The sequence below is a fragment of the Gymnoscopelus microlampas genome (assembly GCF_963454915.1).
Source record: "Gymnoscopelus microlampas genome assembly, chromosome: 15".
Classification (NCBI taxonomy): Eukaryota; Metazoa; Chordata; class Actinopteri; order Myctophiformes; family Myctophidae; genus Gymnoscopelus; species Gymnoscopelus microlampas.
This window is the reverse complement of record NC_139952.1, coordinates 38,381,111-38,397,180: the sequence shown is the minus strand read 5'-3', so window position 1 is coordinate 38,397,180 and position 16,070 is coordinate 38,381,111. Positions and strand designations below refer to the sequence as shown.

The 16,070-nt window shown below is 42.7% G+C and overlaps 1 protein-coding gene across 1 annotated transcript in view; it reads right to left on the bottom strand.

The window, feature by feature from the left end:
- The window catches only part of grin2da (glutamate receptor, ionotropic, N-methyl D-aspartate 2D, a), a gene marked incomplete at both ends in the record, with an annotated part of 226,422 nt that extends 221,287 nt beyond the window's left edge, over positions 1-5,135 (bottom strand). Inside the window, 2 exons of the mRNA XM_084080470.1 lie at positions 799-936; positions 4,608-5,135. Of these exons, the coding sequence (XP_083936596.1) occupies positions 799-936; positions 4,608-5,135 (666 nt within the window). The remainder of the gene's footprint in view (positions 1-798; positions 937-4,607) is intronic.
- Between the last annotated feature and the right edge of the window lie 10,935 nt (positions 5,136-16,070).

The following is a 16,070-nucleotide window of genomic DNA, read 5'->3' as shown; positions in this document are numbered from 1 at the left end:
TAATCGAAGCATAATCTAGCTTGCTTCTTAACTCACTGAGTGCCATTAACGTGTTTCACGTGTTTTTACCGCTATGGCGCTGGGTGCCATTAACGTGTTTGACGTGTTTTTGAAAAAATAGCAAAAAAAAAACATGTTCAGAACCCAAGATATCATCATCTGAAGATGTGCAGCTCCATCCACTCCTTGTTTAACTTAGAACTGAAAAAGGCTGTATCTCGCTTCCTAAGCACTTTTTGTTTTCTGTGAAAAAAACTCTGGCACTTTTAAGAATCAATTCTGAAATAATTCTGTCAATCCTGGCACTCAATGAGTTAACTTCAAAAAATATTATTATTATTTTTTTTAAAGATAATTATTATTATTTTATTATTCTAAAACATATTTTATTTTCTTAGGCGCTCCGGTGGCGCAGTGGTATAGTAGCTGCCCACCACCACAGAGGTTGTGGGCAGGTAGTGGGTGCATCCGGCTTTGTCGAGTGTCTATAGGAACATGATTGGCCTGTGTTCGGGGGAGGGAAGCCGGACGGGGAGGGTAATAATTGTCACTGGGCTCCTCAACTCCTCAATGGTCAGTCAGGAGGATACAACAGCTGTGACAACACACACAAATGTGTGTGGGGAGGAATCAATTGGCTAACTAAATTGGGGAGAAAATGGGTAAAAATAATAATTAAAAAATAAGAAGATCGTGGTTCTCAAACGTGTGTCGCTGTCAACAGCCACATGCGGTATCCATCCATGTGCCAACTTTTTCCATCAACGGGCTGAACATTGTAATGTTTTAGTTCTTTACCTGTGGTTCTCGTCCCAGACTGGCCCCTCCTCCTACAGCTACCACGGGAACGCCGGTCTGGGCGGAGACAAACTCCAACATGGGGGCCAGGGGGGCGCGGTTAGGGGGTGGAGGCCTCTCCTCCTCAAACACCAAACCCTGGGAAAAGACACAGAGCAATGCTTCTAAATGAAAGGTCCTGTTTCTCGAACTTTTCAGGCCGCGACCCCCAAAATAATCATATTTAAACTGGGGACCCCCCACCCTGAAAAGCACTGAGGAGTTGAAACACAAAATGTTGCTTGACTCAGTTCCACAGATAAAAAATGTGAAAATAGCCGATCTACATGCCCACAACGCCTTGCGTTGCGAGTCATTGTGAGCATGTAGATTGGCTATTTTCACAATTTGTTGCCTCTTTCTTAGGTAATATTTGACAATTTGGCCTTTTTTAACAGTACAGTTTGTTGATTACTTTTCACGCAGTAGCCTAATGGTCTTTTTTTTCCCTCTTCATTTTAGAGGTATTAAAAGGTCTTAAGAATCCTTAAATTGTCACTTTAGAAATGTGCAGATACCCTGTATATACACTGTTGGTTTGTTTACTGTTGATTGAGAAAACAATGTTGCACATTAAGCAAGTCATCTGGGGACCCCCAAAAAATGTTTGGGGACCCCCCCGTGGGGTCCCGACCCACAGGCTGAGAACCACCCCTGTACACTAAAATAGACTAGGGCGATTATCGATTGAATTGTGTTTTGTTTTTGCTCTGAACATTGGAACATACGAATACCAATTCCATTTTTGTTTGCCTTTTTGGCTTTGCTAAACAATATCACGCCTATAAATGACATGCCCAACATAGGGATCGATTATTACTTATTATTATTAATATTTAGATGACAATTAAAACAACATCAACCAGACAAATACAAACAAAACATACAACGATCACAGAACAACAACAACAACAACAACAACAGAACCATAGAATAGAATAGAATAGAATGTGAAAATGAACCTTTGACTTCATGTTGGCAGAATAAAGAAAATAACGATATGAGTTCCATAGCTAAACTTGTGATATTAACCACCTAGAACATGATTACTCTTAGATGCGTCACTAGAAACGTATCAGTAGCAAAACAATTGTTTCCCTACAGTAGTTACGCTACAGCACACCTGTCATCCACTCCTCTCTTTAATTTAACTCTGACAGCATACAAATGGACCCGGAAGGGTCCATTTGTATGCTTCCAGAGTTAAATTAACACTCAGGACTTTTACTGTGTAAGGTTTTTTTTTAGAGGACCATTTCCATGAATTATGTATTGCCGTAATGACTGTGTGCATGTCAATGCGCTCATTTTCAACGGGTAATGGCATGGTTGGCTTGTTCATTCCATTGTCTGAGGTCCCGAGGGCCATACATTCCCTGTAGGTAGACAAATTATTATTATTATTAGCTGTTGTCACGGTCCCCCTTCGTTAATTTATTTGTTGCAATTACGCATTCATAAATTCACTCATCCATGCATTTGCTATTGTCGTTTCACTCATTAATTTTCCTTCGGGTAATGAAACACATTGCATTCGATGTGCTGTGGTGCTCATTCCTTCATTCCTTCCTTCCTTCATCCGTTCCAGGCATGCTTGTTTTTATTGATGGTGTCTTTGTGTATCTGCAACAGGCGGGATGACTTCATATAGGTTGTATATGTCTACTTTTATTAATAGTTGTCTTTATTGTGATGTTGTTACTCTTCTGTATCTCTGGGACCCCAATTTATATTGTAAAATCAATGTTTATTTAACTCTGAGAGTTAAGGTTAGGGTCCATTTGGTTCCATTTGTACACACTCAGAGTTACAGACCCATGAGGGTCCATTTGGTTCCTATCTATCATTTAGCTGGGGACCCCCTGGAACTCCCTCAAGGACCCCACTTAGAGAACCACTGCTCTAATCTACAGTATGTATCCATCACAGGACATATCCATGGATCCATTGTGTTAACAACCGCTTCTCTTTTGATCTCTCTAGTTGCTGAACTAGATCAGAGGAGGAGAGCAAAACCTTGATATGGAAATATGCTCATCAATCAATCACCTGTGCACTCATATTTAATGCTTTATATCTCACTTTAATGTAGTTCAAATGCACCCTGTGAGAGTTCTTCTTTCAACCATGCATGACTTTAAATTACCTGGCTAAAAGACTAAAAATAGACTAAAATAGTGTATTAGATGTGCCTCAAACGGGGAAAAAAAGATCCTCCAAGACTGAAACGATCGACGATTATTATGGATATTCTTCAGTTGATGTAATAATACATATTTGATGTTTTATTTGCACGGTTCAGTGCAGTGGCTCTCAAAGCGGTTTCCCGGGGAGCCAGAGGTGTCCTTGAGGGGGTTCCAGGGGGTCCACAGCAAAACTGTGACTTTTCAGATTTTTTTTTTCTAATTCAAAAACAGCATAAGTAGCAGATCCACAATCTCAAAACCCGTCGCTTTGGGCCGCGTTTCGAGCTTGTGGATCTGCTACTTTTGATGCTTTTGTGTGACGCTCACGCTGCAGTGTGATCAGGTAGGGTGTTAATTTACGAAAAAACACAACAAGTTAAAATACAGAGATAAGAGGTTTCTGCCCGACAGCAACGATATACACATCAGCTATTTGAAAAGAGCCTCATCTAAAATCATAGAAAATCACAAATAAAGAAAAAATCACACCCAGTGTGAAGTGGGCGGTGTGTGGTCATCACAACATGACTCACTCAGGATAAATGACTTTTTTTAAAGTCCATACTGCTATTCATAGGGCTGCACATGTGTCATGTGTTTCGCTAGCCAATCACAGTCCTGAATTTGCAAAGTCAGCCAATCACATTACAGTTAGTGGTGATGACACTAGCTGTAATGTGATTGGCTGATATGAAAAAAGTATCGATTTGCATTAACAATGGAAGGGTTAGGGGGTACACACATTTTTTGGTCGGTGTCCAAAACTCACTTATAGGGGGAGGCTACACCGCCCCAAAAATCACACCCTGTGTGAAGGTACTGGTAGCGGCGCCTTTGATAAATTTTGTCATCGATATGTGTTTATAATGTGTTTATAGCCACGTGTCATGTGAAGCTTGACCAATCACTTTATTCATGATATAATAGTGATGTCATGAATAGTCCCCTATGCCTATTTATTCGAGTGCCTACGACATCAATCTTGTCTTATGGCACAAGATTGATGTCTTAGACTGCCCTATGCCTCAATACATACTGTTTGTCATCAATATGTGTCACGTGAAGCTTGACCAATCACTTCGTTGACGGACCTGACCAATCACAACGTTGACGGTGAACACGGACAAAGTCAGGTATAGAGCAGGATCCGCTCTATACCTAAAGGTATAGAGCGGCTAGCGCCGCTAAAAAACAATACAAAACTGATAAAACTTTAACCCATTAAGACCGGGAACGCATTTGTGTCATTTTAGATTTCTTTGGCTATTCAAAAAACAGCAGATACACAAGCTCATAGCGCGGCACAGAGTGCCAAATCTTGAAAATTTGGAAAGCGAACATTTGTCACTCAAATCTTTGCTTCTGGGGGTCCCTGGAACAAAATATTTTGAGATGGGGGTCCGCGGCCAAATACATATCATTTTGGGTGGTCCTTGACATGAAAGAGTTTGAGCTTCAAAAAACTGTTAGGATTTAGAAGACATTTTGTAGAATCTGCCTCAGGTCTTAATGGGTTAAATAAAGTGATAAAGCACAGTGTGTAGTGGCAGTATTGTACCACAGTGTGTAGTAGCAGTAGTGTACCTGTAGAGGCGTGGTGGCCAGCAGCTCACAGAGCTGCAGCAGCAGGGAGCCGGGGCTGCTCTCGTTGACAGACAGGTAGATGACGTTGGCCGGTCCCGACGGCGTGGACACCTGCTCCCCCTTCAGGGCCGCCAGGGAGGCGATGAACGACGAAGACGACGACGACGCTCCGCCCCCTGACGCACCGCCACCCTCCGCCGCCACCGGAGCTCCGCCTGCTCCTCCTTCCGCTGACGCCGTTACCCCCCTTCCTCCTCCTCCTCCACCTCCGCCCGGACCGTTCCCGGGACCGGGCCCCAGGCCCGGGGGGTCGCCCCCTCCCCCCCCTCCGCCGGCCCCCCCGGTGCCTCCCACCACCGCCGTCTCCGGGAGCAGGGAGGAGCCCGAGAGCACCACGGCGATGTTGACGCCGCCCGAGTCCCTCTCTCTCTCCCGGGGCCGGAGCAGCAGGGGAGGCGAGGGGCGCCCGGGCCCCGTGAGGGCCAGCACGGCCAGCAGGAGGGAGAGGGCCGGCCTCGGGCCCGCCATACGCTTTCTTTTGGCGGGACCGGATTCGGGGGAGGGAGGAGGAGGGGGGTCAGACAGGGGGAGCGATGGGATTGCAGAGTGGAGGAGACTGGCTGCTTCTATATACAGGAGTCAATGGAGGGAGGTGTGGAGCCCCCCTGGAGAGGGTGGGGTTGGGTTCCTTCCTGGGACGGGGGGGGACGGGGGGGGGCGAAGGAGAGACGCGGGACGGCGGCTTGCTGTTCTTCACTTCCTGGTGAGGAGAGGAGAGCCTGGAGGAGAGGAGAGAAGAGAAGAAGAGAAGGCTGAGCGATGTGACTTCATATCAATATCATCTCAATATGATTAATTCACTTCAACTTTTGGCTGGATTACAATAGGACTACTCCTATGAAGGAGTTTAAATACCTGGGGTCAACTGTCCTAAGTAATGGGGGAGTGTGGAAGAGAGGTGGGAAGAAGGCAGGGTAGAACAGATGGAGGAAAGTGTCAGGAGGGATTTGTGACAGAAGGATACCAGCAAGAGTGAAACGGAAGATGTATAAGACTGGGGTTTAAGTGTTTAAAAAAAAAAACCTGGGGTCAACTATCCAAAGAACGGATGAAGGAAAGTGTCAGGAGGGATTTGTGACAGAAGTGCAGTGAGACCAACCATGCTGTACGGCTTGGAAACGGTGGTACTGATGAAAAGACAGGAGGCAGAGCTGGAGGTGACAGTAGTGAGGATGCTACCATTCCCATTAGGAGTGACAGGGAGGGACAGGATCAGAAATGATTACATTACAGAGGATCAGCCCAGGTTAGAAGGTTTGGGGATAAAACAATATAGAGGCAAGGTTGAGAGATGGTTTGGACATGTGTCTGTGGAGGCCCGATAATGGGTACATTATTGGGAGAAGGATGCTGAAAGATGGAGCTGCCAGGCAAGAGGAGAAAAGGAGAGTGGTGGAAAAAGTACTTGTTTCAAAAGGCCTACATATATATAGGGCTGAAGTGGTTAATGTATGTTTTGTAATAATAATCAAAATCGAGGGTGAGGGTGTATGTTGTTGCGAGACCCGAAACACCCTATGACCCCAGGCTACAACACTGATGATACGTCCCAGGTGCATCCATGTGATGTTTTCTTTATAATACAGGGCTTAAGTAGTTCATTGCGCTAATCGATTTAGTTGATTATATAAAAAAATCTATTGGAATTGTTTTGTGTTGATTCATTCACATATAAGGGAAGAAAAGAGGGGGGGGGGTTGCTTCTTAATTATTCAATTAACATACAGTACATGGGCAAGATTAAGTCGGTTATTGGTTCTTAAATGCTGGTTATAGTATATAATAGAGAAGCCACAAAGACCTAATTAAACACGCAAAGGGAACATCACAGACAGTCCAAAGAATATTCCAGTTTGCATTACAAAAGGACACGTGCAATTCCTAGTAGGGCATTAACAGAATAATCGAATATTCGAATATTCGACTATCAAACCGACTATTCGACTATCAAACCACTATTCGATTATTCGATAAAAAAAAAAAAAAAGTTTTTTTTTTTTTTTTTTAGATTTTTTTTTTTTTTAGTGCCTTTTCTGCAGCAGACACGCAGCTGTGAGCTCTGGTGTGACGTCAACTCGCATTCCTTGAGTCCAGTCATCAATGTCATTGAAAAAAAAAAAAAAAAAAAAAACTTTTTATTTTTTTTATTTTTTATTTTTTTATTATTTTATTTTTTATAATCAAATCGATTAATCGAATATTCGAATACTTATAGGTCGAATAATTCGAATACTAAAAATCACTATTCGTGAATGCCCTAATTCCTAGCGGAGTAAATGGAAGTAATTCCGGTTAATAATTCAATAATGTCGAGGCATAGGGGAAAAAGTGAGGGCGCAAAGGAGGGAAATGATATGCTAATAAGTATAAAGTCTATCTGCTCAGCAGCAGAGAATGCTTTTAAGGCGCTTGTGCGGATCAACAGAGAACATTAGGATTTTTCACACCCCCAAGTTGAGCCTTTCCCCGGCCTCTACAATGCTGCTGTCAAATTGTAAAGCAGAAAATCTCCCCGTATCCCCGGAAAACCACCCGTGGGTGCTTTCCGTCACCCTCAGCATCCTCTGTGATTCATTGGCTGTGGAGCAGGCTCCACTCTTTATGCCCCATGACGGTTTTGGGGTGTAGAAAACTCTCCATGGTTCATGAAACCATCCCTATAAAAAGGCCCGCCGTTGATTCATTCCAGCAGGAATTTAATGATAGGACATCACTCCTCAACTTTGCCTCACTGCTTGGGCTTTGAGTTCCTGATAATAATACTCTGGTAATCAAACAAGGGAAACTGAAAGTTAAGGAAGAATAAATAGCAAATAGCAAGCATTGTTGTGTTTTGGTAACTAGAGCAATCCTTTTGTTTCCCCCTCCATATACAATGTGAGACAAAAATAGAAAGAATAGAAAAAGTAGCAGATCTAGAAGCTCGAAACGCGACGCTTCACGCCGCGTTTCGAGCTTGCGGATCTGCTACTTTTTATATCGCTGTAGTATGATCGTTAATTTACGAAAAAAAACTCTAAATGTTAAAATATGGAGATAATAGGACAGCAACGATTTGTAATCTAAATCTACAAAGTGGTGGAACTTTGTACCATAGAATATACATTATAGAATTTCATGTTCATAGAATTTGAGTTCCTGAGAATCTTCGGTAATCAAACAAGTATAGAAAATAGGTTAAGAGAGAATAAAATAGCAAATAGCAAGCATTGTTGTGTTTTGGTAACAAGAGCAATTTCCCCTATATGATGTAAAAAAAAGAAAACTGTGCAGAAATGATGCAGCACTGTGTGGGTCCCCGGGACCGAAGTGCAGAACCAATGTGCCTTAATTCCCCCCGGAGTGAAATTGAGCACCACTGCAATAGACCATAATGACCTATGAATAAAATAGAAGAACCCATAAATCCGTTCGTACAGATCCCATCAAAAGCATTTCCCCCAATTTATTTCACCCAAAGAATAATGCGGGGAAATCAATCGCTGCAGCTATAGGCCATCCCGTGAAACAAGACACCACTGAAAGAGGTGCATAAAAACAGCGATAAAGTGCATATAATAGTAGTGTGCAGCGGTACCTACACTTTTCTGGATCAGTACGTGGCCCATGCATTGTCGTGGCAGGAATTAAAGTATACCTTGTAAAAAAGTAATTCCTACAAGGGTAGTGGAATGAATCAATGGATTTATTTAACTAAAGTCCAGAGCTCTCAGAGACTGCCATGTGCAAATGCAGTGTCCCGAATATCACACATGTGTTCCCTTTATACTGTACACAACAAGAGAACACAAACAGATGGAGGTTTGGTTGGTGGACAGATCCATAAATGGCTCTTCCATGACCATGCTAGATTTACAAATAGTTACTCTGACAGATGACCAACAGGTGAGCACATGGTTTGCTTAAACACAAACTGTGACTTGTAAATAGAGTGGACTGATGTCCTCTTAGTAAAGACTCATAGAAGGCATATTGGCATTAAAACAATGATATTACCATCTGAGCACAAAAAAAGTACTATATATATTTTTTTTGGGGTAATATTTCCATCATAAAAGAATCTAAAGATGGTCTAAAAAACAAAGACTTCCCTCTTCATTCCCTGGCATGCGAAAGTAATCTCAAACGGCATTCTGCGACGTTCGAAAGCGAATTGGGAGAGAGTGCAGCGGTTGGTTACGGTTTGAGTTTCGTTTACTGCATAAATCGAGTTTATGGTGTAGCAGCACAACCTCATGGAATGCAGCCAGGGGGTGGGGGGGGGGGGAGCTTGTAGATACAGTGGCCTATTTTCGAATAGATGAAGTATAAAATAGGGATTAAGTGGTTAACCACTTCATTCCCTGGTTAACCACTTAAACCCCAGGATCCATATTCTGAGGGAAAACTTTCGCAGAAAATCGATCGGCTATATAATATTTATGTCTAGCGAAAAATACACTAGCACAGAGCCCTGAGGGACCCCCACGCTCAACCACATGGGGTTTCAGTGGTTAATGTATGATTTGTAATCTAAATCTACAAAGTAATCTATAGTATCTAAAGCTTTCAAATGCATGTAGTGGAGTAAAAAAATAAAGTACAATATTTGCCTCTGAGATGGTAGTGGAGTAGAAGTGTAAATTATGGAAAAATTGATTTTCTTCGACATAAGTACAGTACTTGAGCAAATGCCTGCCTGGGGTCTGGCTGGACCCCGAATGAATATAAGATATACTATAGCTATAGGAGCAGCACTACAGGGAATAGATGCACCAGAACAAGCAGAATATGGAAGTAGAGAGAGAGAGAGAGAGAGAGAGAGAGAGAGAGAGAGATGGAGAGACATTGATGGAGAGAGATAGAAGAGGGACAGAGAGCGAGGGATGGAGGGAGAGAGATATGGAGAGAGACGTGCAGGGAGAGAGAGAGCAGAGGGAGAGAGAGAGGCGCAGGGAGAGAGGGATGAAGGTGGGAGAGAGCAGACATATATAGTGAGAGAGAGAGAGAGCAGAGGAAGAGAAAGATGCAGGGAGAAAGAGAGGGATGGAGGGAGAGGAGGGTAAAGAGCGAGAGATCAGCTGCAGTGGGAACAGATACAGTAAGTGAAGAAAACCAATAGAGGTAGTGTGTGTGTGTGTGTGTGTGTGTGTGTGTGTGTGTGTGTGTGTGTGTGTGTGTGTGTGTGTGTGTGTGTGTGTGTGTGTGTGTGTGTGTGTGTGTGTGTGCACGTGCGTGTGTGTGAGGGGCATGTGAAGACATACTGTATATATGTGACAGAAATCAATCTAGCGTGTAAATTGCAGTGTGTGTGTGCGCGCGTGTGTGTGTATATGTGTATGTGTATGTGTATGTGTGTGTGTGTGTGTGTGTGTGTGTGTGTGTGTGTGTGTGTGTGTGTGTGTGTGTGTGTGTGTGTGTGTATAAGTGCCAGACCATCCTGTGGAGTGTAAAGCACAACAACACATGTGGGGAACCCGCAGCACATATGGTACCGGTTCTCAAAGTAGGGTCCGGGGAGCCCCTGGGGTCCTTGAGGGGTTTCCCGGGGGTCCCCAGCTAAATGAGCTATAATACAGCATCAAAATCAGTTTACCTACATGTATATATACTGTACATCAGCACATGTACATATACTGTACTATTTTTAAATAGAGGTTGAAATAAATATATATATTTTTGAAACATTTTAACAACACAATACTTGTATATGGGGTTCCCTGGCACAACATCTTTACAGATGGAAAGTCCATGGCTAAATACAAAGGTAGGGTAAGTTGTTAAAATAAGTGTTCAATAGCTTTATATTCTGAGAGTACTCATTGCTATAGAGTGTTTGTTCAGTAACAAGGGTCTCCCCGTCCCTCCAGCTCTTGATTAAACAGAAAATGCATTTTCAGCTCGGTATACCAATCTGGTCCCACCAGGAGAGAGAACTCACACAGGAGACGATTAAACACAGTGAAATTGGAAGTGATGACACAGAGAAATGAGCAGACGAAATTGGAACTGGAACGCTATGAATTGAAGCTGATGAATGGGTATTTTCTCCTGATTGGCTGAAGATTGGCCACTCACCTGAAGATGCATTTTCTGTTTATTAAAGATCTGGAGAGATGCAAAGACACCTGCTACTGAACCAACACTCTGTAAGCAATGACTACTATCAGAATACAGTGCTTTAACCTTTTAACAAAACACTTTTTGTTTTAACCAAAAGGCGAGTCATACAGTACCATTGAGGTTTACACAGGCGTTGTTAACACATGCAGTGGACACAGGGAGAGATGGAAGCGAACCATCTTCCCCTCATTTCCGCTGTCATAGTTGCACCGTGCTGGAAACTAATAAACCTAGCAGTCAATATCTGACAGCATATCGCTTCCCCTTTTCTAATGACAAAACAGCCAGTCTGTCTCATCATCCCTGGCCCCAAGCACAAGGTTTATAACAGCATTAGCAAAACCAGTTCAGTGGCCTTGTGGATAGAGTTTCCGCCCTGAGATTGGGAGGTCGGGGTTCGTTTCATCCAGTCATACCAAAGACTATAAAAATGCGACCTAATGCCTCCCTGCTTGGCACTCAGCATCAAAGGTTGGATTGGGGGTAATATAAGTCCCTGCAATATACTAGTGCCGTGTCCAGGGGGTGTATACGTTATGGCTGGGGGATGTACCTGTGCATCACGCTACCGAAACAGGAGACATGGGCCACACGGCTCGGCACGGCTTACTTACTTTCCCAAACCCATGGCGTCCGGGCTCCCCTTGGGGGGGGTGCCAAAGATCACAGCAGGGGTGTGATGCTGTATTCACACTGGCATCTGTTTTTACCAGCCCAAAGTGTATATATATCGTCTCTGTCAGGTGGAAGCCTCATACTGTATATCTAAAACGGTTACTTTTCAGGATTCAAATTCAAAAACGTATACAGCAAAAGTAGCAGATGGACAAGCCCAAAAGCTTTCGAGCTTGCAGATCTGCTATTTTTGATGGTTTTGTGTGATGCTATAGTATGATCAAGTAGGTTGTTCATTTACGAAACAAAGCATAAAAAGTTAGAATAATGGCGGTTTCTGCCCGACAGTGATGATATTTACAAAACTAGATACAAAAGGACAAAGTGACGCAATGTATCTGTCGCCGAGTCGCTGTTGAAGTGTTGATCACCACGCTCATTAAAAGGTCATAAAGCGTGCGTCCGAGGAGCGAGAAAAATATAAAGGAAAATAAAGTTAAAAAGAACATGGAATTAAGCAGATGGAAGTCATTAGTTTTCCCCCATTACAAGCAGGAATATAGTGTTCAGAGCGAAGATGAGTGGAAATGGTATAAACAACACTTTGTAGCTTTTGTCATTGTGCTTTTATCTTTGTGTCTGCAGTTGATGCTCAGCTTCAATTGTAGCTTTGTAGATTTTCTAGCAGCAGCTACAAACGTCAGGTGTCGCTTTGTTATTTTTTCCGGCTTCCATTGAAAATGTAGCTTTGTATCTGACCAGTTTTAACACAGCATGAGGTACAGTAGTCCAAAAATATAAATTATGTATTTCTAGACCATACCCTGTCGGGGGATATGAGCACCAACGCTTGTTTCACGGATGTGGCAACACCGGCGCTTGTTTTGGCAACCCGGGAGCCAGCGAACACAAAAAACGCTAATAAACAGCCCAACAGACATTTTGGGAAAGCGAAAAACGGGCTTCGGTGTTCCGTGTACATGGTAATGGTCAATTGCTGTGTGCAAATGCAGATCAATTGCTCCAGCCACTGAGGAGAACCGGGCAGAAGAGTTTGTGGGGCACGCACAGACAGACAGACGCACACACAGAGCCACAGAGCTTTGTACTATTATAAGATGATGTATTGCTAAATTATAGCAATAATAGCAGATCCACAAGCCCCCCCTCCACCCCCCCCCCCCCCCCCCCCCCACCTCTGCGGGGTCCACCACACCAGGGTCTCAATGGAAGTGAGACCACCTCCAGCCACTGCCAGATGTATTAGTTCGATTTTAACACACTCTGCTCCAAAGATTAGTTGAAATAACGTTGTATTCATTAAAATAAGTTCTGGGGGTGACAGCTTTTAAATGAGAGAGAGCAAACGATGAAGAGAGAATAAAGAAATGACTTTCATGAACTCTTCAGGGGATAATAATGGTCTTTAGACGAACAGAAATGCCTCCATGCCTTGGAAATGGTTCGATCTCATTTCTTTCTTTCTTCTTTTCTTACTTTATTTTATTTTTTTCAAACAAATGATGATGAGACAAGGGAAAACCAAAAAAAGGTTGGATGATTCATGGGAGATGCCTGTAGATAGCATCCATTCTATTTAAAGGACATTCTCATCGGCAGACTGTGACTATATACAGTATACAGATATATATTTATATACAGAAATTACTACCTGGCGTTTAGTTCAACTGTTTCCTGCTAAGCCGCAGTGGTGGAAGAAATATTCTATTTATTTATTTTACTTAACATACATTTTACATAGTACTGCTTTAAGTAAAAGTAGAAATACCACAATGCAGACATACTCTGCTATGAGTAAACGTCCTGTATTTAAAATTGTACCTACAAAGTAACTAGAAGTTTTCAAATGATTGCAGTGAAATAAAAAAGTACAATATTTGCCTGTGAGATGTAAGTGGACACACACACACACACACACACACACACACACACACACACACACACACACACACACACACACACACACACACACACACACACACACACACACACACACACACACACACACAGAGAGCTCTTGACATCTGCACAGTAGTCCATTTCTTTGGTGTTATATAACACTAAAGAGTGTACAAATGGAAGTAAATGGACCCACAGGGGCCATATACTGGGATTTTCACTGCGTGTGCATATTCTTTTGAAGATTTTGGCCCGCCTTGGAGGCATTTCTAAAAAGTGTGCGTGGGCAATGTGAGGACTGCCTGCCTGCATGCCAAAAAGACCAGCCTGGAAGCAGTGTTGATTTTGACACCAAATTTTGATTTAGTGTTAGTCATAGTCTTTTGAATAAAATTCCATTTAGTTATAAGTCATATTTTAGTCATCTGAAATGTTTAGTTTTTTGTCTAGTTTTAGTTTACTTAATATCATGAGATTTTAGTCAACCAAATCTACAGTTGATTTAGTCGATTAAAATGTATTTTGGCGGTGCCTTGATGGCGTCGTAATGGCTGATTTTACACTTGGTTGCATGCTGAAAATAGCAGATCTACAAGCTCACAACGCGTCGCAGAGCTTGTAGATCTGCTATTTTCAGAGAGCAACACGTTCAACTGGATCCACTAGTCCTTCACTAACATTTTAGTCTAGTATTTATTTGTTGACGAAACTGTCAATATATTTAGTCTTAGTTTTAGTCATCATAGCTTAGTTTTTATTTGTTTTTTATTTAGCTTTCGTCAGTGAAAAAAGGTAGTCGACCAACATTTTTCGTCATAGTTTTAGTCGACGAAATCAACACTGCCTGGAAGTTGCCTGGATACTGCATGGGCAGATATCTGAGCTGTCATTTGTACCAGTGAAATCTCTCTCTTTTTGTCATTGGTCGATATTGGTCGATATTGTGTTTTCCTTTGACCACAGCTGCTGTGCATGGAATATTTAATATACCATATAGTCAATTACTTCAGGCAGTGGTTTTCTCAAAATGGGGTCCGGGGACCTCCAAAGGGGCCACTGAGGAGGTTCCAGGTGGTCCCACAGCAGAATTAGTTCTACAAGATGTGTGGATTTGTGAATCTATATCAATTAATTGTGCTGAGGACCCCTTGGGACCCCCTTCAAGGACCCTTTTTGAGAACCACCGGTTTACTTTGCTTGGTAATTATTTTGAAAAGATATATTATGTAAAGTTTCTGTGTGTTTCTGTGTCTTTGTGTGAGAGTCTGTGTCTGTGGGTGGTGGACACACTCCCCAGAACAGCCTGATAGCTGTGGGAAAGAAACACCCTTGGCCTGCTCTCAGCCTCTCAGCCTGTCTGTCACGTTGATCCCAGCAGCTCCACGGTCCAAATGACTGTCAAGATGTCTACACTCCACTCCTCCTCCCCCACACCCCTACCTAACACCTGGCCCCACACATACACACACGCACACGCACGCACGCACGCACGCACGCACAGCAATACTCTACCACAATGTAGAAATTCTGTTACAAGTAGAAGGCCTGTATTCAAAGGTTTACTTGAGTAAAAGTACATAGAATATATAAGATAGCAGATCTTTGAAGATCGGCTATTTTCAAACGTCCTAAATATAAAATATATTTTTTCATGTTTCCCAAGAGTCCCGCCCTAGAAATGTAGTGGAGTCGAAAGTACAATATTTGTATTTGAAATATAGCAGGGTGAAAGTTATCAGTTATCAGGAAAAAAAAGTACAGTACTAGGGACTACACCATGAATTTTAACTTTTCCTTCTTTTTTTGTGTGTTTTTGGTCTCCCCTACCTCTCTTCTATCCCAAAAAACACCCCAGTTTGAACACTCAGGCTTTCACAGCATATCTGGGGTTTTCTGTAAATTGGACGTGACGTCACGTTCGGTACAATCCCTCCCGTTTTTTCAGTTCCAACTAAATGGTGTAGATCCTTTAAGTAGAGGAGTTATTTTTTATCAGTTATCCGTTACTGTTGACCACAGCGAGACCAAGGGTTTCCAACCTTTTCAGGCCGCGACCCCCCAAAATAATCATATTTGAACTGGGGACCCTCCAACCTGACAAGCACATGGAATTGTAGGCAGTTCCACTCGGTTCCACAGATTAATATTGTGAAAATAGCCGATCTACAAGCTCACAACGCCTCGCTCCACGAGGCGTTGAAAACTTGTAGAGGGCCATTTTCACAATGTTTGCCTCTTTCATACATAATATTTGACAATGTGGCCAATTTGATCTTAAAAGTCATTAAACGTTAACTTTAGAAATGTGCAGATACCCTGTATACACTTAGACTGTATGTTGGTTTGTTTACGGTTGACTGAGAAAACAATGTTGCACATTAAAAGTCATTAAATGTTAACTTTAGAAATGTGCAGACACCCTGTATACACTTAGACAGTATATTGGTTTGTTTACTGTTGACTGAGAAAACAATGTTGCACATTAAGCTAATCATCTGGGGACCCGCCCCAAGATAATGTGGGTCCCGACCCCCAGTTTGGGAACCAGCTGTCATAGACAGAGCTGTATGGTTCCTACTGCAGCCAATTAGAGCAGACATGCTGGTTGATTATAATGGGCTGGTAGTAGTGGCGTGCGCGTTGGGGCTAAGATTGATTTCCTTTTTCTTTTCTTTTTTTTTCTCCAGTTGTCGACGAGAGCTCTTCGTTAACGCCTGATTGATCGCCTGTCGGGATTGCAGCTGCCCGGAGACACGGCGCACGGCC